Source organism: Haliotis rufescens, unplaced genomic scaffold, assembly GCF_023055435.1.
Source record: "Haliotis rufescens isolate VD_foot unplaced genomic scaffold, xgHalRufe1.0.p SCAF_16, whole genome shotgun sequence".
NCBI classification, from domain to species: Eukaryota; Metazoa; Mollusca; class Gastropoda; order Lepetellida; family Haliotidae; genus Haliotis; species Haliotis rufescens.
The window spans coordinates 13,128,468-13,153,303 of NW_025963846.1; the positions used below are offsets into that span (position 1 = coordinate 13,128,468).

At 40.1% G+C, this 24,836-nt stretch overlaps 1 protein-coding gene across 2 annotated transcripts; it reads right to left on the minus strand.

The window, feature by feature from the left end:
* Window positions 1-287: 287 nt before the first annotated feature.
* On the minus strand, window positions 288-14,584 carry LOC124136844 (C-type lectin BfL-1-like). 2 transcript variants are annotated; one of them, XM_048396888.1, is made up of 5 exons: window positions 14,316-14,584; window positions 12,332-12,469; window positions 4,917-5,191; window positions 3,352-3,543; window positions 288-2,633 (listed from the first exon to the last, which is right to left on the minus strand). In XM_048396888.1, the coding sequence occupies exons 2-5, from the start codon at window positions 12,385-12,387 to the stop codon at window positions 2,407-2,409; spliced, it is 750 nt and encodes a 249-aa protein (XP_048252845.1). In that variant the 5' UTR covers window positions 12,388-12,469; window positions 14,316-14,584; the 3' UTR covers window positions 288-2,406. The 2 variants fall into 2 exon arrangements, with proteins under 2 accessions (XP_048252845.1, XP_048252843.1); XM_048396886.1 differs by having other exon boundaries at window positions 12,332-12,482.
* Window positions 14,585-24,836: the final 10,252 nt, after the last annotated feature.

Genomic DNA, 24,836 nt, shown 5'->3' on the forward strand with positions numbered 1-24,836 from the left:
TAGCCTAGTGGTTAAAGCGTTCGCTCGTCACGCCGAAGACCCGGGTTCGATTCCCGACATGGGTACAATGTGTGAAGCCCATTTCTGGTGTCCCCCGCCGTGACATTGCTGGAATATTGCTAAAAGCGGCGTAAAACCATACTCACTCACTCACTCTTATCCCTTTCTTTACATAACGGTTAACATACAAAAGTGAGGAAAACATACAAATATGAAGAAAACATACAAATGTAAAGATATATGTTTTTACCTCCCTACTTTAGATACAAAAGAGGCACTTCTTAATGTAGCTTTAGATACTATAGAACTACACCTTTAATACAGCATTATATACAATACAACCAATTCTGGCATGTATCTTCAGAATACAATACAAACACTTCTTTAATACATCTTTAGAATACAATACAAGCACTTCTTTAATACAGCTTTAGATACTTCACAAGCACTTCTTTAATACAGCTTTAGAATACAATACAAGCACTTCTTTAATACAGCTTTAGAATACTAAATCTATTAAATACAAGCACATCTTTTATACGGCTTAAGATACTATACAAGCACTTCTTTAATACAGCTTTAGAATACTAAATCTATTTAATACAAGCACGTCTTTTATACGGCTTAAGATACTACACAAGCACTTCTTTGATACAGCTTTAGAATACTAAATCTATTTAATACAAGCACGTCTTTTATACGGCTTAAGATATTACACAAGCACTTCTTTAATACACCTTAAGAATACTAAATCTATTTAATACAAGCACATCTTTTATACGGCTTAAGATACTACAGAAGCACTTCTTTAATACATCTTTAGAATACTCAATCTATTTAATACAAGCACATCTTTTATACGGCTTAAGATACTATACAAGCACATCTTTAATACAGCTTTAGAATACTTCATCTATTTAATACAAGCACATCTTTTATACAGCTATGGAATCCATACAAGCACTTCTTTAAAACAGCTTTAGATACAACACAAAACATTTGCTTTCATTTTTTTTACAAATTGTCCAAAGCCTTTGACGACAGAGATGTAACTATATCCATGGTCTCCACGTTTAATGACAAATGCCCCATGGATCAAGGAATGAAGCTTTTCCTTAAGTTTGTCGTGTTGGATAGTGGTGTGTAAAGTTGAAAATTCAGGATCTGCTGTGATATGGCAACAAATCGTTATAGTGTTTCAGAAGCTAAATGGATTTTTTTCCACCTGTGTCAAATACTTTCTGTGAATATATATTAAAGCGACAAAACCAATATCATAATCAGAGTCCAGAGTCTATAACATTAAAGAAAGTCCTTCCTTAAGTTTGCATTAAGGATTATGGTAACTCTTTGAGACAGGCATTTGGTGGTACTTTTTCTAGAGCCAACAAATCTATACCCTTTAATGTGTATGTATGTTCATGGAGCTTTGGAATCCGGTACAAATGGATCATTCCTTGATCCATGGGGCATATGTCTTCAGGTTCAGCCAAGCCTAAAGTTGATAATGCACGTTCATACTTTGGTCAGATTTCTTCAATTAACACATTGACCTTAAATGTGGTATTTCCTAAAGTTCTTTGCTTAAACAATTAATGTTGAGAGGATGTTTCAAATTTTACATAGTGTTTGTCTGTCAATGGTATTATTATCAGCTTTTTGTAATTGTATTGTATAGCTAATAATCACCAGATCGTAAAATATATATAAATAACACATGTTAATAAAAAGTAGTTATTTATGACACTATTTCTGAAAATAAGTCATTAGTTCATCGTGAATTGTTAAACAAAAGCAATACATAGATTTGAAACAAAATATAAATGAATATTGAAGGAGTAGTTTCCAAATACGACGTATAATGGATTGAATTGCATAAACATCATTGACAAATGTCTTGAATGCGTTTTGTTGAGGACCATGTGGATTCCAACAATAAATGTCAAAGTTGTACTTATAATGACTATGCAGTATCAAGCCCTGAATTAGCAAGCGATAGAGCGGGTGTTGTTTTACGCCGCATTCAGAAATATTCCAGTTATATAACGACAATTATTTAATAATCGAGTCTGGGCCATACAAACCAGAGGTTGATTTAAGCAACGTCCGCGGCTCAGGAGTACAATGACACGCAATCATCGATGTCCCTAAGACTGAGAACCCGATCAGATTTAGTCGGCTCTCACAAGCGAATAGGCTGTTGGGGACCTATTCGTATCCGGGCCCCTACGTGTGTGTATTGGCAAAAATCGTATTTCATCGTAAATCAACTGAACTCGGAGCCTGATCTAAAAATAACATTAATTTTGAAAAATATCTTGCAAGCACAAGGAGGTGAAAAATATATTTTTTAGCATGAAAAGGTCACAAGAATTTTTGCTGTACAATGACAGTAAGTTCATATTATTAGTTCGGAATATCACAGTAGTATCGGTACAGGTGGGCACAAACCCGGTCATACAGAATGGCATTGTTTATACCGAGACAGTACTCGTTGTACAGTTGTCCGTTAGGTTGAGATCCACCCCAGAATGTGTTCACAACCTTTGTCCCGTCTATCCAGTGAAACTCGTACACACCGTCCGTGGTGTCAAGATCAGATCCACCAATCCAGGCATGTTCATTTTTCACAGCTGTAAGAAATATATAGAAATATATAGAAATATATTGAATGCCAAGCCAAGGGTGAACTCTAGATCTGTGGCGAATGAAAATAAGCATTTTTTTCATTGACAAGAGACTCAACTGGGTGAATTGGAATACAATAATATCAATGAAATAATGTAAATAGCGTTAAATTCATTTAAATTAAAAAAGAAAAGAATAAGAAATTAACTCGCAGAATCTATGATTTGACCCAAAGGTCACCGGATCCTAGAGCGTCTAACGGATGCATATATGCTAAGCGATTGTCAGCCCAATGGTTCCTCGTGCCCTCGTATATCGTCTTAAAACACATTTAGTAAACTAAATTAACTTTTGAAAAAAATATTATTAATAAGCTTTCTGTTCAACTATTATTAACTGGTTGGTCATTGTCTTAAATTTCACTGTTATTTGTTTCATTTCCCTATTAGATTTTAGATGGTACAGTAATTGTAATGTTTTAAGTTCTGAAGTTATGAGGTCCTTCATTCGAAACATCAGAGCGAGATATTAGATTGGTTGAGTATGGTTTCATGCCGCCTTTTCGCGATATTCTGGCCATATGGTTTTGGTTGACAACAAGAAAGAGCTTTAAACCTTGTAATTAATGTAGGGATTCCAAACCGGGTTTTCAAATGTGTCAATGGCTACCAGCAATTTCACTGAATACGAATGTCAGCATAACATATAGATATGCCAACTTACTGCTATCTCTCGCAAGGCTGCTTGTGATCTTTCGTTGTTTATCGACATCTTTAATGATCATAAGTCGAGCTCCCATCCCTATGTTTTGGCATGCAGTAATAGAATCGGCCCAGTTCTTCTTCGCTTCTGAAACGTAGAAACATAGGTCTGTCTCCCTGTCCAATATGAAGCCGTTCGTCACTGGACACCAATCTGAAAGTAGAATCGTTGTTGTAACACCGTGCTTTCGTAAAACCAAACATAGCCTTTATACCTTGTATATTCCAGATTATTTTGTGTATGACAGCATGACAGCCAAAGTGAACCAGGCATAAACATATACTACATAGAACACTTACTGTTTAAAGAAAGTAAATTGCTGAATGTACCTTTATGTAATGAAGCGACAAAACCCTTTCCATATCCAATAGAAATCTCTTTACAAAGTCGATTGTACAATTCAGACTATATCATATGCATGTGTTTATGAATCGTTGTTGTAACACAATGTTTACGTAAAACCAAACAGTGCCTATATATCTGGTATCATTACTATTTGAAACAGATATCGTAGAAATGGACCCTGCTTTCTTTTCTAGAGATTTTGAGATTTCTTGTAATTATGAAAATGGCTTTATCGCTTTTATTCACATTTAACGTAGTCAGCCTCCACACTCTGCCATTTTCCAGCTATGTGACGACGGTCTGTAAATAATCGAGTCCGGACAAGACAAGTGATCTCATGAGCATCGATTTACGCAAATGAGATACGATGACATGCATCAACAAGTCAGCGAGTCTGACCACCCGATCCCGATATCCGCCTCTTAGGAGAAGCATTGGTTGCTGTAGATCAATTCTAAACTGAATCTTCAAAGGGTTTACAATATGACATACGGAATAACATGAGTAAGAACGATAAGCCAACCTTTGATAACTTGTATTGACCATCTGGGAGCTGCATTCATCAATGCAGATTTTTACACGAGTGTTTGTGTGTCATATTGTTTAGCGAATTGACCGTCAGAAGTTGTTTGCTACAAGCAGAGCCATTCGGGTCCACTCGTCTAATTCCGTAACCTACATCATTCCTCGGGCGACAATGCAAGGTGCAGAATGTCCATGTGAACAACGTACCGACCTTATTTTGCATGGACTTATAAGAAAGTCAGTTTACAATTTGATACAAAGCAACATGTACATGAGGATATACCTACCACGAGTTTATGTTGTGTAATGTGATAGTCACGTGCACAAGTGAAACAAGTGAATGCAGTTCCAGTATGAAATCCTATAGAGATGACACGTGGAATTAAGGAGAACCGGTTGGCCCGAGAGCAGTTATAGTACATGAATTACATGTAAATTATACGACCTGGGTAAAGTAACTCCTCGTGAGACTAATGTTGGCATGTCTTCATACCAAATCACCCCCTGCAAGTAATGTTAATGCCTATTAAATAAAGACCAAATATAACTTTAATTGTCACTTGTTAATTACCACGATGTTTTTAATTGTGTGGAACAAGCCATGCAAATTTGTTAATTAACGGCTGAACGTTAAATACATTAATTTTTAAACTTGCCTTTATTGTATGCGTAATATTGCAGTCCTGACGTTGTAGCCGTTAACGTGAATGTATCGGCAGGATAGACTGCCAAAGGGAATAATTTGCACTCGGAAGTGATTCTGTTGTAGGAGAACAGTGAACAGTCGGGGTAGGAGACGCACACCCTGCCGCACGCTGATACACTTTTGTGTGCCGACGGCGTCTCCAGAAGGGGGACGTTGGGGAGAATGACGACGTTGTCATACCTCTCCAGACGCCTAAATCCCAGCAACTCAACAGCCTCAGAATATCTAAAATAAAAACAGATTATTTTGTGTATGACAGCATGACAGCCAAAATGAACCAGGCATAAACATATACTACATAAAACACTTACTGTTTAAAGAAAGTAATTTGCTGAATGTACCTTATATTTAATGTACCTTATCCTTAATTAAAGCAACAAAACCCTTTCAGTATCCATTGGAAATCTCTTTACAAAGTCGATTGTACAATTCAGACTATATAATGTGCATGTGTTTATGAATTACTATCAAATAGTAATGATACCAGGTGTTCGCGAGAGGGTGAGCGTATCTTGTCCCACAGGTGGCATCACAGTCACAAACACATGTAAAGGCAAGTCAATTGATCACCCCCCCCCCCCCCCCCCCCCAAAAGAAATGTTTTCAATGCATATCAAAACATGTACTTGTTGTATATTGTGATGTTCTAATTAGCTATCTTTTTATGACTACAGTATGTATCTAGTACATATACACAGCTAGCTTGTATAGTTTTGGATGACATTTTCAGCAATATGTAATAATGCATAATAAATCTAATTGTTTATAATAAGTCAAATATAATACTGTACTGCACTGTTACAATAATGTAACATATGTTGCTTTCCTGTATCTGAAATTATGGAAATAAGTGACAGAGTGAGTTAAAGTTTAACGTCGCATCAGCATTATTTCAGCCATATAGCGACGAGACTAAGTCGATATTTTCACAAGTGAGTCCTCAATGCATATGTATATTTAAAAACACATTTAATCAAACTTACATAGCAATATCATGTATACAGTTTTAAAACACGGACTGTAGGCCACCAGTAACCAAAGCTAGGCCACCAGTAACCAAAGCTAGGCCACCAGTAACCAAAGCTAGGCCACCAGTAACCAAAGCTAGGCCACCAGTAACCAAAGCTAGGCCACCAGTAACCAAAGCTAGGCCACCTCGCTGGGGATCATGGGGACTTCCTGCATGATACCCCAGCAGGATGTACGTCATCACTTTAGCTACTGGTGGTTGTGCACAATACTAGCCAATATTAAAAAATACTCAGCAATGAGTTGGCTTAAATCACTGGTTGATGATAGTTACATCGATTATGATAGGATTACGTGTCACACAGGGGGACGATGCATTTACCGTACTTCAACCTCCTGGACAGAACCTTCAATAATGTCAGTTGGTAATAGCATCAAACCAAATTTAAAAACAAGCATTTAACTATTCACATACATATTTAAAATGTATAATACAGACCGAATTCCTTCAAGTAACTGGATGAGATGCCCGCTGACACGGGAAAAGAGATCTTTCAGATTTACGCTTTGATAACGTAAATCCCTTGCAATTACAAAGTCCACACAGTCACGCAATTTGTGCTTGGCGGTGAACCTTTCATCACAAGGGATACATTTGGGAGGTTCGTCCTCATCTGTCTTAAGCAGATATTCATGGTAAACCAGCTATGGCCAATACGACATCGTCGTAAAACGACCTCGTGATGTTTTGACTGACAACCCAAGTAGGTATGACCGATTGTAGGTTTTAACTCGTGAAGTTTATTGATTCCTACTTGGGTGTTCCACCTCTTTTGCATGAGATCCCGAGTAGAACTCTTGATGGTTGATTTGAAATAACTGTATCGGATAAGTTGTGGAGATTGGTTTGTCAAATTTGTCAAGAGCTGTTTCACCTGCAGCTTTTTAGTTACCTGTTATGCCTACATGACTTGGTAACCAGTACATAACAATGTCACAATGGCCAGTAGAAAGATCATTGAAAAGTTCTAAAATGCCTAGGATTACGGGGTGATTTGAGGAGACGCTTTTGTGTGTCTGAAGGCAAGACAATTAATCAGAGAAGATGATGAAATTTTTAGATTGTTTTTTTAATGTTTAATATAGATCAAAGCCTTTAATATAGACAGCACTTGCAACTTTACCACCACCCTTGGACCCGCCTGTAAAATGGATCCGTGACATCTCTGGTTGTATGCTTGTTGATAAACCCCAAATCCGGATTTCTTTAGTTGGGTTAGAGTGAGGTCTACTTCTAGTTTCACCATCTGCCAGGGACGAGAAGACAGGGGACGGTAAGATTATAATATTTAGATATATTTTAGCTGCAGGTGATGTGTTGTTGAATTCTGATTCCAACTAGTGGCACAAGGTTTGACAGATTTCGAAACGGGTTCTCTATTGAAGATGGAAAAAACAATTAAGTGATGTATTGCAGTGAAAGTTTAATGCGGCGCTGTTCGAGTGAGGGTTCATCAGCCTTCACATACAAACTGTCCACGGGAGAGGTCCTGAAAGCTTCAAGACAGAGCCCTGGGCCTTGGTGGTGTACTGTGTCTATTTTTTGTAAACTGTTTATGCAGACTCCACCATACACAATGGAACCATAGTCTAGTTTGGAGCGTATTAATAATCTGTACAGGTGAAGGGGGTTGTCTGATCCCCCTGCCCACGCGGAATTTGAAACGACTTTTAACAAGAGAGCCTTCAGGCACTTTGCTTTAAGATATTTGATGTGTTGTAAGAATGTGAGATTACGGTCCAATATGCCGTTCAGGCTTTGGAATAGGATTGATAATAGCATTGTGCCACGAAGGGGGAAATTTACGTTTGTCCCTATTTCATCAAATATAGAAAGCAGCATTTCCAAACATGAAACGGGCAAGTGTTTCAGGAACTGATAATGTATGTTGTTGGCTCTTTCTGCAGTGTCATGAGCTTGCCCCAGGGCAGTATGTAATTCATGGAGTGAAAATGTTTCATTGTAGTCCTCACCATTGTCAGAGTTAAATTTCACTTTTTTCATTTCCTGCTATTTTTGGAACCTCTGATAGTGGGGATTATAATTTGATGATGAGGAAGTTTGTTAGCCATTTCAGACTTAGTTGTTAAAAGTGTGTTTGGAATAAAGACCAATTGGCCGTTGTAAAGTTCCACCTTGTTAAGGGGGTTCGTCAGACGGATTAAAAGTTCACTTCAACAAAGGTCATCATGGACCCACCATTCGAATTCGTTTAAAATATTTTCATCTGCCAGTGAAAGGCCAAGGACAGAGTATGTGCCAGTGGCAGGATGCAAATGCGTGTTAGTACCATCATGGAAGATGCATAAATCATTGTTGGAGATAAAATTTTCAAGGATTTTTCCCTTATTATTTGTATCAGTACTCCCCATAGGGAATTATGACCGTTTAAATCGCCCAAAACGATACAACAAAGTAGCAGGGACAGCAGCAGTTTGAAGAGTAGTGTTGAGTGGAACAGGGCTATGGATTAAGCCCTGCTTCACCAGGATAGAATAACCTCCTGTAGCTTTATCACAAGGAGGGGAAAATGAGTGGTAAGAACTGTACGTTTTTTTAGGTATTTTTCTCGGATTCTCGGAATCTTGAATTCTTGAATTATAAGTTGAATCTCATAAAAATTCTTCTTAAGACCTCTGCAATTCCATTGTATAATGTTATGTGGACTCATGGTGATGCTTCCGCAGGTGAAATGTCACGCGAACGTGATCACGACTTGGTGGTACTCCTATTGGTTTCATGTGTGGATGGAGTTACCTCCATGTCCAGAGGACAAAATGAGTTATGGACCTGTAAAGGAGAAGTGGTCCTTGGTGTTGATGTTTGCAGCTGTTCTTATTGCTGCGTTTCCCCCCCAATAATTTTCTTTCTTTCTTTGTAAGTTTAACAATTTCTGATTCTGGCTCTGTAACTGGTTTTGGAGTCTAAGACTCAACATTTTTGACAGTTTTTGGTTTTTGGGGTGTTTCAGACGAAGTTTTGGAGTGAAGCATTTGGAACTGGCTGAACAGACGAGACCTAAGTCAGATCAGTCTGGCAGTCGATAGAGGCAGAAGTAACAGGATAACGAGAGGCAGCAGCAGGGTAGGAGAAGAGTGGAACTGTTTGTAAGTAAGACCTTCAACCCTCTCTTGGCTTCGTGGTGCGAGACATTTTGTTCGGTCTTGATTCTAATGATTTTGGACTCGCGTTTACACATAGGACCGGATTTTGAAGAAGTATGGTTCCCACCACAGTATGAACACTCCGCATCCTTCTTACCAGAGCGGTAACAAACAACAGAGGCATGGCATGACCTGGATCTGTCCAAACGCTTGGCAGGTGTAGCACCGGAGTGGATTGGGGATATACACCTGCTCTCCGATGTTACAGTAACCAGATTTGATAGATTGAGGGATAGTCGTTCTTCGGGGCTAAGGTTAAGAGGTAGGTGTTGGTTGGTTCCGCAACACCACCCCTTTTTACAGTGAATCGTTTGACAGATGTGACGGACTGTTGGTCAAGTTCCTTGGCAATGTCATCTCCGGTCATGCCAGACAGGCAGCATGCTCTATCCCGGACAATGCCCTTACATCAGTTCAGTGTCTTGTGCATTGAGACAACAACCTAGATATTGACAATCTCTTTTAATTTGAGCAGACTTAAAGGTTGTTGTCTTCACGGAGAGCCAGAACGAAGCTTGGTAACATTTGTAACCTCCCCGCAGATTCCCGTGATACCCTTGGAGGTTGCAAATGGATTCACTTTGATTGGTTCTTTGTCTTAAGCTTTGATTACCAAGAAACGTGACCAATTGTCGGATCGGTCGGATCGGTTGCATGTGCTCTCGTTAGACGAGGTATTATCAGTATCTACATGTATGTGTCGTCTTTTTTAACCAGGGTGTTGGGAAGCCATGTCGAAGAAATAATTCTGCACCCCTTTTCCCCACCCCCATGGAATGTCAACAAAGACAGTCTTATGCTGCAGCGGATCTCCAAGCTGCGAAGACCGAGGACAAAGGAATGGTATACTCCAGCAAATTCGACACAATCTATCGACCAAATTAAAGGTCAGGCTGGTTTGGCCCATGACAATCAATTGAAGACGCACAGAATATAGAGCTCAGCATCACTTGATTGGCACATGAGCCACCGCCTTCTGGGCATAGGGCTCTAAGCAAGTTTATAGATTCATACATATAGAATAGATTTTTAGAATAAATTTATTTTTAGATATCGAAATTTAGTGCGAGAGACTTTATGCACAGCGCATGACATGACCAGCCGACTGAAAGAATCGAGCCCATTCTACCGCCCGTCTCGGCAACGTTAGGGTCGAAGTGGTGTGTTGGACTGAGGAGCACTTTGGCCGGCTCCGTCGCCCTCAACCACCGGACTCCCAACAATGTGCCCAATTCGGTCGCCTTTTTTAAGACCAGCAATGGCTTGCTGAGGACACATTCTTATTTAACCCTGGTTCCCACGGGGATACATCCCCGCAAAAAAAAAAACAAATAAAAAAAAACAAAAAACAACCACACACAAAACAACAACAAAAACAACAAACAAACAAAAACCCAGAAAACACACACAAAAACAACAACAATACAACAACAACAACAACCAAACCATATACTACATAAACTGACAAAACCCGTATTATTAGAAATAGTCATTATGCATAGATATGTCTGTTGCCAGCTTCGAGGTATTCGTAGGTTAATGTGCCAGCTTAGAAGCAGAAAGAGCTGATGAGTGGGTTTGGCTCAACACCGCCTTGAACATAACTTCAGTAATACCACAGGGACCGCGTGTCGGCTTGTTGTGGGAGGAAAGCCCGAAGTGAAGTCGTGGGCGTTTGTCACTTTGGAGAAACCCAGGAGCACAAACCTGGAGAACCCACGACCAGAGGTTGCCATCTCGCCTGAAGGAGTCAACTCAACACTGCCGAAACATATTCCATGGGGCGTAAAATACAAGGTGAGGTGAAATTGGGTTTAACGTCGCGTCCAAGATTATTGCACTTATATAGCGACGTGCATGCACGTGTATGTGTGTGTGTGGCTGCTTGTACTAGTCCGGACTGATGCCGATTTATAGCCCTAGCTCACTGAGATACCATGCCGCAGTTTAACATGAATACCCCACCCAGACACAGTATACTGACTCCGAGCCGACCAGTCCTTGTTTTAGCCCCTTAATGCCGAGCGCCAGACAGGGTAACAACAAGTACAATCTTTTAACGTCTTTTTGTATGACGCGGCCCGGGATCGAACCCTGGACCTTCCGCTCTCCGGGCGGACGCTCTACCACAAGACCACGGAGGCGGTCCGTAAAATACAAACTGATGTTGATAGTTATATGAAAGGAACACCAGGTGTTCGTGAACAGTAAAATATCCCGCTCTACCGATATCCCCTGTCACCCTGTGTTCATTAGAAAAAATATATGTACCAGTGTGAAAGTAGGAGTGGAAACTCCCTCTAAATGTCGTAGCATGGTATATCATTATACAGACAATAAGAACGATAAACATCAACCATGTGTTTATGAACTACTATCAAATAGTGAGGATACTTGGTGTTCGTGAAAAGGTGAGCGTATCCTGTCACATCGGCGGCACCCGTCACAAACACAAGCAAAAACATTGTTCACATGAAACATCACGGGAACATATAGAACGGTCAACATAGGGAAAGTCAAATACATGTTCATATGAATGACAGCAACTTGCTACAAACGTATGGTAAAAATATACATGAAAGCTCGATGGTTCCAAATTCAGGAGAAGTATCTGTGATTCCAGAAATTACAAGTTTTGGTTTGTATGACTTACAAATCGGCTGGCGACAAAACCTTGCTCATGTTGATATATGTGTGAATATACACGTGTTGAATTATATAAAAGCGACAAAACCCCTAACCCCAAGACACATCAGTTTGTCCCTTAGTCGTTCCAGGATCTGCAACTCTTCTTGATAATGATCCCTGGTCGTCGGTTTTTGTTTTGTAAAGAAAAGAAAGATCCCTTAACAATAAGTATATCAAAAATACTGATTTTAGGTTTCAAGTTTCTTATTTATGTTCTTCAAGTATCAATTCGGGTCGTATATGACATGCTATCTCAGTTAATACATATCCAATCAATAAAAACTGTTTCACAATGCACAACGTCTGTAAATAACCACCTATAAACAATGCAGCCACATAATGTCTTTTTCAAATAAAAACCAACACACGTCGACAGAATTGATTTGAGGTCTAAGGTATGCATAAAACACGTGTAAGTACTAGCGAACAATATCAATATAAAAAATATATACAAATATATTTTTGAAAACGTAAAATACTTACTTAAGAAGATTGAGTTGGAACAGAAGTATCTGGAGAAGGAACTTTAGGAGATGCATGATGTCCCCCGCGTTGTGTGTCCCAAGTGTATCTCAGTAAATCAATGTCAGGCTGGGCCTCTCTCGGACACGCACGATCAACCTGGAACAAATCACTACGCACGCTCTTTAAAAATCAAGCAATATATCGACTTCACAGTGTTACACGCATAAATCAAGATATTACTCCTATTGGCGTAAACAACCACAGCCAAAGAATCAATACGAAGAGAGATTCTACCAAGAAGAACCTAAAGCTACTACTGTATTTGAATATGGGTTTGTTACGGTTAAACTACAATATAAAATGTCCCCCTATGCATATGAACGATCTATTTTTCCGATTGCACATTATCAGAACGACATGAAAACTCAATTAATCGCCTTGTGCTGGAATCAGATAAACTTGAGAACCAGTAAGGTGGATGTAGGTACTCGGGTATCATTGTTTTACTCACTGTCAATATGTCAATATTTGTTGTACACCAATCAGAGGATTTGGCATGACGGAGTGCGTTGAACGTATTTTTCAATCACTCAATGTAACGGAGTTATTTAAACTCTCCGCTTGTAACTGAAAAAATGACATGGGTCAGTTTCAATCAACGCGAATTGGTGTAAGTTAATACTCACAGTCCAGTTAACAACACATTAAGCCAACTAATAATATTTTGATGATTTAATGAGTTAGTTTAAGTCACGTTAACCCGGTTAATGTCGGTCAGCGATAACCATCAGCCGGTGGTTGTCTACAGTTAGATGTTAGTTGTATGGTAGCCAGTAATATTGGTTAAGGATTAATAAACAACCAGTGCTTGATACAACTAAAAAAGGTGAGTAGCCATGAGTAGCCAGTTGGTAATACTTGTCTATGATAGTAATATTGCAAGGGAATACCTAACTGAATGGAAACGTAAAATTATTATTCATCTATCAAACATCATGCACGGTTAAAGCTTCCACAGGGTAAATATACAATCATTTTAAGAGATTTGTGATTTACCAAAATATAGCTCTAATAAATGAATGATAAAACCACAGAGATTTGAACAAACTATGATGTCACTAGGTGGAGAGACATGTACATGTACATGTCGCATTTTAGTTCCAAGGGTCAGCCGTTACAGAATGGATTTCGTGAGAATGTAATGTAATGGTCAATATCCAAGATATCGCAAACGACGAAATATAGTGAACCCCATAGCAAGCTACACAAATAATAATGTTCCCTACAAATATATGCCTCCATGTCAGGAGTGAGTGAGCTAGTTTGGTTTAACGTTTCTTTTGAACATTATCCACTTTTGCCACGGCTTATCAGCTTTATGTAGGAGGAAAGCTGATGCAGGTCTCAGACGTTTACCACTTTCGTGAAACCCACGAGCACGGATACAAACCTAGAAACATAATCAGTGATAACCGGGATTCGAATCCACGATCATAGGATTCTGGCGTGCCCAAGAGACACAACTCTGCACAGCGAATTGCGGCGCCTTAGACAACTGGGCCAACCGCGGCCCCACGTCAGGAACTAAAGATGCCTTTACAAAATCATACCGAGCGGAAACGATAGGCATAAATCAACTTTCGATACTTTTTTGGCAAATATGCTCAGAAATCAATCGAATGCTCTTCCACTAGGGCACGGAGGCTGGGACACGTCCATCATAGAAATATGACTATAATTCATATAATATATTATGAAATCCCGATTTAAACATAGTACCAGTTATCTGACGGGATGTAACCTGCAGTAGATGCAGTTTCCACTGTAACACAGTCAGGATGAGTGGCTATTTGATGACATTCCCCAACACACGGACAAAAGATAAGTAGGGTATACGTAGAACACGCTTTAAGGGGGGAAACAATATTTCACATATGAGAGTGTCCGGCTACCGGAATATCTCCCATCCCGGACTCTCAATTGTACGCAGATACATTCTTACCTCTTGAACAAATGTCAGATGTCATATTGGTTGGCACAAGCATGCCATCTTCAGAGGTCAAAATCGTTCTCAGAAGACGCTTATGGCCGCCGATGCGAAGAATGTATATCCGGAAATGCTGTAAAGTTATCTTGAATCGAGAAACAGTTTTTCACCATTTATAGCCATGTACAATATCATATCCGTTACACAATCGGGTTATCTGAGGTATGAATCTAACTGACAATCCATCTCAATTCATACAAATCAACGTTTGCGCTTTCAGTAAATGATGCCTTGGCCCAAACCAATTTAGAAAAATATTGATTGATATTGATTGCAATTTCGTTTAATTTTTAACAACTCAATTCTAGCTCGAATGCAAAAAAAAGCAAGTCATAGCTTTTTGCAGGTCAAGTTATCCTGACGTCGAGTGCTCTTTGTTCACTGAAATCTGATCAATCCTCGTAACCAATGGAAATGTTATTGTTGTGAAGAGGTAGAGATAATTATGATCGTTGTCCTTCGGTGCCCATGGAACCTTGTCTGTTAAGTAGTGCTGTCTATTGACTCCGTGATTGTCTTTAAGACAATAACACTCATAAGGCTATAGCATATACAATGTTGAACTGAAAAATCAACAACGCTTCTTCTGACGTTGTGTTTCGGTTTTTTTCAATAACGTCGTTCGCGTTGCTGTGTCGATGGCGTTTTAAATCGACTGTAACCAGGGCTATGTTAATTCACGCAAGTGTTACCCAATATTTACAAGTCTCTGAAATGCCTGCGAACATGCATATTTCAGGTATGGGCGTGGGTTGAGTTATTTCCGGGTTGCTAATGTTTGTCAAACATAATCCTAGCATTCATAGGGACAAGACCAGTGAATGCATCCTTTTCTACATGCACATAGTTGCTGCGTATGTCTGTGAATAACCGATTTTGGACCATACAGTCCATTGAATGACATCATCATCATCGATCTACGCAATTGGGATACAATGACATGCATCAACAAAGTGATCTTGTCGACTCCAGGGCGATATTTTGGTCTCAGTCAGATACTTTGCATTAGCTATATATTTTCTCTTCAAGACTGTGTAACTGTTACATGCCTACAGGCACCAAAAGGCACATACAATAGTTTCGCTCTCTCTCTCTCTCTCTCTCTCTCTCTCTCTCTCTCTCTCTCTCTCTCAACACACACACACACACACACACACACACACACACACACACACACACACCCGCTCGCGCGATTGTGAAATCTTGAGTGGACGGATTCTTTAGATGATACTGCGCTTAGTGCCAGCGTTGTCGTACGCCACTTTGTTGTAAAAATAAGAATGGTGCTTACTAGCAATACGTTTTCCCGAATGCTTCAAAATGTGGAACCGCCTTCCGTGATGTAGTGGATAGAGCGTCCGGCCAGAGCGAGGAATGTCAGTGGTTCTATATCCTTCCTGCGTCATAACCAAAGACGTTAGAATATGGTACTTGTTCTTACTTTGCCCAAGTTCGGCTTTACGTATTCTGTTGGGGGTATCTATAGTGTCTCAATGGGCTTGTACTATAAACACAGCACAAGCACGGATGAGGACAAGTAGACACACACGTGCATGTACGTCGTTATTTAGTTGATGGAGTTCACTAGAGGCAAGATGTTTCCGCAAGAATTTTCCCGTTTTGTTTTTTCTTTTGTTTCTTGTACATTTCAGTTGATGGTTTGACAGTCACTGGTATTTCAGTAGTTGGTGTATATTGGGTCATACGCTGAGTCAAATATGAACAAATATGCGTTTGTTGCGACAATGTTCTCTCCATCCTTTCTTTGAAACCTTTCACTGAAGTGACATGTTGTACTTTGAGCCATCAAGTATTTCCTCTTCTGTCATCTCGGCCAGACAACGAGCTCTGTCGCGGATGATCCCTCGACTTGAGTTTAATGTTTTGTGCATACAGACAGCAACTTCAGTGTTTTCAAAAGTAGTACATCTCAAAAGATTAATAGCTTGCTGTCTCCGTGCACCCTCCACCAAAAGAGGGCAGCCCTGGAGTCGTGAAACATTCTTCACTTCACCACTCATACTTTCAATGGCTTCACATATGGCAAAAGGATTTATTTGCATCATCAGATGATAAAATCGCAGCTTTCAGACGTCTCTTCTTTTCATTGAGGTTCGAACCAGAATGATTGTGAGACATGCTACAAGTAATTTATTCAACACCCCTACTCCCCACCCACCCTGGAGTGCCACACAGAGCGATATTTAACTGCACCGGATCTCCAACACCAGGAATACAAAGGTGGTATATTCCAGTTAAAACAACATGAATAGCTGTATTTGTCCACCAGATAAAATGCCAGGCTGGTTCGGCCCATGACACGAAATTTGAGACATACAGAACTCAGAGGTCGACAGTACTAGATTGGCCCATCATCCATTCTGGCATGGGACTCAAGGCAAATTCTAATCTTAGAATTTCCATTGATAAAATCCAAACCCAAGATTGAAATAAATCGAAATATTTTCAATATGTAAGTGTTTCATACACAGGGCATGGCCTGACCAACCGATTGATAGAACCTAGTCTATTCTGCCATCCGTCTTGTTGAAGTCAGGGTCACAGTGGTGTGTTGGGCAAAGGAACCGTGTACCAGGAACCTGTGCCCTCAACTACTAGAATCCGTTCCTCCACCGACTCAGGGGCGCAACCCACGGCAAACGGGTTGCCCAATTCGGTCGCCTTTTACGACCAGCAATAGGGTGCTGGGGACACATTCTACCCCGGGTCCGACATGGGCCATAGATCATAAGATTGGAAACAATCTACTGAAATTAATGTCGGACAGCATACAGTACAGAAGGGTTCTTCCCGGTTGTCCTTTACTACACCTACGGAAATAAAAAACAAACATCGACCTTTGCAGTGCCTTTAACACTTCTTGATTAACACAGCTTCTTATGTATATGAAGACTCTGAGAGTGACTGGCTAAAGGTCAACAGTATTGATTACATTGAAAACGTTACACAAAACATCAAAATACTGTCGATGACATTCCATGATTTTTGCATGATCTTCTTTCTGAAAAGTCTTAAACTGACCAACATAACTTCTTCAGAACAGAAATCTCCTTCTTAGAACCCTCAACAGTCCAGGTTCACATAAAGCTATAAATGAGACAATATCAGCATTTCATCATGGAGAAATCACAACAAAGTGCAAATGTGACATGAAGCACTGTGATGAAATTGTTGTCATTTCACTTGCTGAGAAGATGTGCCTTCTTAATTGGCCTCATCAAATGCAACATTCTGCTTGCAGTTGCTCAATGAACATCCCTCTGCAGGTTCATTCAGGCAACGTGTGAAGAAACGTGTGTTCTCCACTTGACATGGACGACGCAAAGCTAATAGTGCACTTGAAACTCAGCGTGAAATGAATCACCGTGGGGCTCTACGTGATTTCAGGTCAGGTGCAACATTAGCTTCTATTTTGCCAAGAATATCTCTGGTGGGCAACTTTGCTGATGCCCATGATGAACTTCTACCAGTTCGCGAGAAGTATGAACTGGAAAATAAGAATCTTCAAGAAAATAATACTCTTCAGTGGAACGGGCTTAAAAACGATCTAGATCATGCAGAGCCTACAGTTAAGTCGATGTACAAATGATTGGAAGACTATGTTGATACTGAAATGGGCAACAGTGACCAGGGGTCCGTTTCACAAAGCGATCGTAGCGCTACGACTACCGTAACTCCTATACTTTAACAAAGACTTACGACCGTCTTAGTGCTACGATCTCTTTGTGAAACGGGTCCCTGGTCCCTAGAAAACATCTACTCAAACACTATTCAAATTTTGGACAGCAGCATTTTTGACAGGAATACATTTCCCCTTGACATATAGTTAATGTACAGATATGCAGCTCGTCAATCCTTGATTGGTCTGTCAATATCAGATGTACCAACATGCGCAGCAAATGACATGCACAGGGACAACAGCAAAAGGGACAACAATTCAGAGAGTATCGGTAAAGAAGAAAAAGCATCTAACTGAAATGAAATCTAACTGAGCCGTCTGCTAAAGACATAATAAGGCAGGAGATCGTCGTTAAATATGACCAAAGCTTATGACTACATGATCTGAGATGAATACATGTCTATAGTGATGCGCCACAAGTCTCCTAAACAACTTTTGTGACATGTTTTGCTACGATTTCAAGGTCTGTGTTGTCGATAGGGTTTGTGGTTGGTAGTACATGTAAACTAATGTCATATTTGTGTTTTCTTTCGAGATTGTGTATGCTTGTGTTTCTCAGTGGGGTGTGTTTATTGGCACTTGTTGGTAACTGAGCGAGTCGTGCATCAGTATGATTAGGCCGCCATGTGGAGCCTTTTCAGTTTCTAATGTGCGGTTACTATTTATTGCGGTGTAATTTGTTATAGTGAAGTGTTTATTCTTTGGTATTATATATTCTTAAATGGCTAGTATTTGTGGGTTGAGCTAATTTAGTTTTATTAGTGGTTTTATTTCATGGGATTTAGGTCTGATGACATTTGCATTCCACTAGAGTCTAGGTAGCAGTTTTAATATGGTATTTTAGTGCGCGCGTGTGTGGCGTCCTATCATAGTTTGGTGGATTTCACGTTATTTAAATTGCGATAACGGGGGAGCGTATAGTGAGGTTTGGAGGAGATAATGGTGAATTAAGAAAACATACAACTTTATGGATAACTTCATTGTTCTAGCTTCTTACACCGTTATATATACATGATATGTGGTGACAACGGTTATTACAGCATCCAATGTGTGTTACTTGTTATCTATTACCTGTTGTGTTTAAAGTTTATCTGTTGCTTGGGTTATGTTATGTTCTTTCTCTTTTATTGACTGACAAATGCTGACAGAAAATATTCCATGATGTGTTTGAGCAATGTGACCTTGACCGTTAACGTTAATCACCCAACATAATATTGAGACCCCCGCTCAAGAGAAATTATGTACCCAAACTCGTTAACCGCTGCAGAGTGAGTGAGTGAGTGAGTGAGTGAGTGAGTGAGTGAGTGAGTAAGGTTTAACGTCGCTTTTAACAGTATTCCAGTTATATCGCGGCGTGTCAGCTTAATGTGGGAGGAAAGCCCGAAGTGATGCAGGTCTCAGACGTTTACCGCTTCGGTGAAACCCACGAACACGGGCATGGTGCTGACAAACCTAGAAACATAATCGGGGCGAACCGAGATTCGAACCCACAATCATATGTTTCTGGCGTGCCCAAGGGACGCAACTCAGCACAGCGAATCGCGGCCCGTTAGACGACTGGGCCACCCGTGCCCCCTAACCGCTGCAGAGATCACGAATCAACGTCAATGAGTGCAAGGTCGTGTCTCCGTGTTTCTTTACTTGACCATTGATTATTGACACCGTGTTTCTGTTCCTTGCTACCTAGTTGTTTGCCAAGGTGATGGTAGTTTATTTCATGCTCCAAGACAACAACGAAAGCCCAATAATAGTACAACACTATAACAATCTATAACCTTACGTTGGAATGGCCTACAGCCCCGTGAAGATCCGGGTTAGAATAGGTCTGCAGCAACCCATGTTTGCTGTAAGAGGCGACTATGCTTGTCGTAAGAGGCGACTAACGAGATCGGGTGGTCATGCTCGCTGACTTGGATGATTCATGTCATCGACCCCAATAATATTAATCACTTGACTGTTGGTCCAGACTCGATTATTTTCAGACCGCCGTCATATAGCTGGAATATTGCTGAGTGCGGCGTTAAACAACCAACCAACCAACCAACATATATACCCGGATGTCATGAAGGTTACGTTAGCCATATTCTGAAGGTGTATACAGCTACTACGATTTTCAGTATTGACAGGACATTCACTTACTCTCTATGTACATGTACATCTGAATGCGTTTGTTTCAATTATGTTTTTGCAGCAATGTGCTTGTTTGTTTGTTATAGCCACATACACAATTTATAACGGTAGCCTATTTATACCTGTAGACGCCATATATATGAATATATCTCTTTTAATTATTATTTTCTTCGATTTAATTTCTAATCGGCAATAATAGATCAGGGTGCAGGTGTCAAGGCGTCTAAGTTATTTGTGTAGAGTCGCTTCCTTCAGGCGTGCCAGAAACCTATGGTCGTAGGTTCGAATCCTGGTTCGCCCCCCATTATGTTATGTTTCTATGTTTGTCATAACCATAATCCAGTTCACTATGGCAGTCACTGTCTAACATCTGCATCACTTCGGGGTTCCCGTTAAGGAGAGCACGACTACGGGGTTTTGGTGTAAAACATAAACACAATAGAGTGGGAAAGACCGAGAGCCAAACCTGAAAAATAATAACAATGTTATTTAATGTTATTTCAGGCATGTTATAATGGTAAAACCGACGGAGTGTCAAAGATAAGTCTTCTCTTTAAAAATGTGTTTTTTTTATTTAATCTAGGAAACCAGAGAGTTGACAGTCGAGAATCAATTATAGTGGAATTAGTTTGTAGATTAAATGTCACCCATCAACAGGTTTGGCATGCTGAGATGTGTGGTAGTTCTAAGATGTTTAATTCATTCAAGATTCAAATTTCTGTTGATAAATGCAGTAACAATAAGTAAATTCAGGTATTGCACAGTATCGCGGTAGCTCATATCAGGTATCTCAGATAGTGTGAGTATGGTTTTACGCCGCTTTTAGCAATATTCCAGCAATATCACGGCGGGGGACACCTACAATGGGCTCCACACATGGTACCCATGTCGGGAATCAAACTCGGGTCTTCGGCATGACGAGCGAACGCTTTAACCACTAGGCTACCCTACAACTCCTATGTCAGGTATTTATTTTAGCTAGAGAACAAAGACTATGCCAGGTTTGTAATCTGGGCGATGTGTATGTGTAGTGCCATGTTAATCTGTAATGTGTATAACGATCTCCGACAAATGTACACACTCCAGAAATAGTGTGTCCACCCATCACTGGAAAATTGAATATACTCATGTCTTCTTCAAAGTAAACAGTTTTAATAAATTTAGCTACCTATATGTAACATGCAATGGAATGTAGAACCTTACATTAATTATGATCTGCAAGCTCTACGCAGTGTTATCGGAATGAGCTGTATACTGTACGAGATACTGTACTAGGGGCCGATGGCCTACATCTGTACTGAATACAGAATTGCACCGATGTAGAACATTTAACTATGGTCTATTTTGTTTGTTTGTTTGCTGTGTAACGCCGCACTCAGCAATATTTCAGCTATATGACGGCAGTCTGTAAATAATCGAGTCTTGACAAGACACTCCAGGGATTGACATCATAAGCATCGATCTACGCAATTGGGATACGATGACATGCATCTTACGACAATCATGGGTTGCTACAGATCAATTCTAAGCCGGATCTTCAGAGGTGATTTAATTATGATGTGCTTACGACGGTAAACCGAAAGTTACGTGGCCTCAAACATGCTGCTTTTTGTAAAGTGAGGTTTCAATTCGTGTGTGGAGAGTATCACCTCTTCGGGGATATAATACCAAGATACAGCCTGATAACTGCATTCATGTTCGAAATGTCAACTCGAGAATGTGACAGGGTGGAATACAACTGATAATGAGAAATAGAGCCATTGGAGTGAGGGGCCATGATCAAGTGTCAGTATAAAATGGGCATGTCACCAAAGGAAATGCACGGACATATTAAAAGCAAACTTGTCTGTACTTCACATTTAACTATTGAAATCGTCTGGAATTTAAGCAACGCAGATGTCCACAGCATGCCTATGGTTGACCGACAGTTACAGCACAGCACACAGATGACACTCTTGGTATCAGTTCAGGGGCGGTGGGGTAGCCTAGTGGTTAAAACGTTGGCTCGTCACGCCGAAGACCCGGTTCGATTCCCCACATGGGTACAATGTGTGAAGCCCATTTTCCGGTGTCCCCCGCCGTGATATTGCTGGAATATTGCTTAAAGCGGCGTATCAGTTCACTCACTGGTTTCAGTTCAGTATAGTGTCAGTCTTTAATTGACACGCTCCACGTGAGCAAGCTGAACAGACTGTTGATCTAAATCAGAAGACGTAATCCAGAATGAGATCTGGATCCATCACTTTGACCCAGAGTCAAAACTTCAGAGGAAGTATTTGTCCTCCCGACCACAGAAATACAAGATGGTGGCGTCAGTTGGCAAAGTCTTGGCTTCAGATTTCTTTTGGGTGATAGTCGTGATTGACTCTCAGCATCGAGGTCACACTATCAGTGGGCAATGCAATGTCACAGACGTACGTCAGTTGGAAGACGCAAATCAGGAGAAACGACGAGAAGCTGCGTTTAAGTTGCATTGCACAGCAAATTGTTTCCCATGCCCCTAACTCCCCTGACCAAGCACTCTTTTACCTATCTGTCTGTCTTAAACCTCAATCACACCTGAGTGTTTTTATCTGTAACGACGAGATGATCGGCGCCATCGAGGCCTCAATTTGGACCAAAGTCAACTTCCATAGGGCAGGATAACAAAACTGTACTTAGTGCAAAAGCGGAGATTGCATTGAAACTTAACGTGTAAACAATATTAATTCTGAACGATTTTCTATGCGAGGCCACGAATATTTCGATTTACCCTCGTATTTGGTGCACATATCAAGGTACATGCTAATCAACTATGCACGGTATGTCTGTTAAGTGCTACAGGACATTACTATAGACTATTTTGGGAATCATAGATCTGAGACTCTGGTGGAGGTACGTTCTATACAATGATAAATTGCATCAATAAACTTGAGCAGAATGGCATTATCCGTGTTCGATTTGGTTGTAGACAGATTTATATATAACAGCCTCTTCAGGCACGCATGTAAATCTAGGGCAAATGCTCTTAACTCGTTCAATACTAAAGTCAACGGTCACACCAGAACCCAGCTCAGTCGGCACCGAAGATGATTTCCTTTCGATAACATCGTAGTCATATATTTGGGCATAGACAACCCCTTATACACTGAAGTCTTTGAAAGGCATTTAAAAGCTGGAAGAATATGAATACATGGCACTTTTAATGGGTAGCAACTTCGTATATTATTTGTCACGAATCCTAATGAAGAAGCAAGAAGTAGCTCTGAAACGCTGTGACGAAGAATAAAAGAAGTTTCTATTCATAAAAAAGTGCCATGTATCCACCTTATACACTGTTGATGTGGAAATCCAGGTCACATTGGTCAATACTGAGGACATCAAGGGGCAGCCAATAGGGACTAGCTTTAGGACAGAAACTAAATCTCACCCTTTGTAAGCTTCATCTTACAGTGTAAGACGGTACTTGCAGATTGTAATGTTTCTCCACCGTTTGAATAGAGTTTTGTTATTGAAAACAAAGTGACGAGGAACGAACTCTTTATATTTTTCCCCACCGAAGATACCATCAAACATAACTGGACACACACTGATCTCGTTTCTTTATCTTTGTTTCAGTTGGGTTTAACGACGTTTTAAACGGTTATAACGAACTCAAAGGGACTACTAATTTTAGTTCGTTATAACCGTAGTTCGTTAAAAGCATATATACAGCATAACTACAGCAAATAGTCGGGACCAAAAAGTAAGTTCGTTATATCCGTCAGTTCGTTATAAGCGTGTTCGTTATAACCGTAGTTTACTGTATTCCATGTCAGCTTAATGTGACAGGAAAGCCCGACGTGATGTGGGCCTTGGAATGAAGCTTTTTTTCACAATAACTATTACAACATAGTAGTACATATAGTTAAAGAAGAAGGCCCCTGAAAGATAACATAAACATATATGCATGTTTGATCATCATACACTTTGGCACACATCATCATGATTCTAATACTACATGGTTATATGAAACAAATGCTCTTCCCATTCAATCCGTACAAATTATATAAATAAAACAACGTACACGAACAGGCGCCACAGCCGTTCAAGTTTGTCAGTTATATCACGGCATGGAAGGAAATGATGCAGGTTGCAGATGTGTTCCACTTGGTTGAAACCCATTTTGAATCTACATCACCATTGTATTCAAATGATATACATACGACTAGTCGCTATAACCTGTCGGCGGTTTCAAATTACATTTCCGACATCAAACATTTTTAACACCCTTGGTTAGTAAAACGGGAAGGTAATGTTAATCTCCAAAGTAACATATATGTCTAAGATCGCATGCATGACGAGCCACTTAAGCACTGTAGCACCATGTGACATGTAAGGGCTCATCTGCTGGAACGGAAAAATGAAGTCAAAGCGAGATACACTAATTGACAATACATGTGATGGCAAATAGCCAGCTTGTTACAGTTTACCCAAAGGCAATCACCTTGAATTCCATATAAGTGAGTTAGTTCAATTTAGATAATATACATTTCTGTGTTACGAGGTCACTCGGGATGAAGTAAAACTTACACTCTTTATTGTGTTGGCCACGTGTATACATTTCACTTTCGCCTTATTCAATTCCGTATTTGAATGTTGAATGTGTGATTTACAGGTAGGGCGTA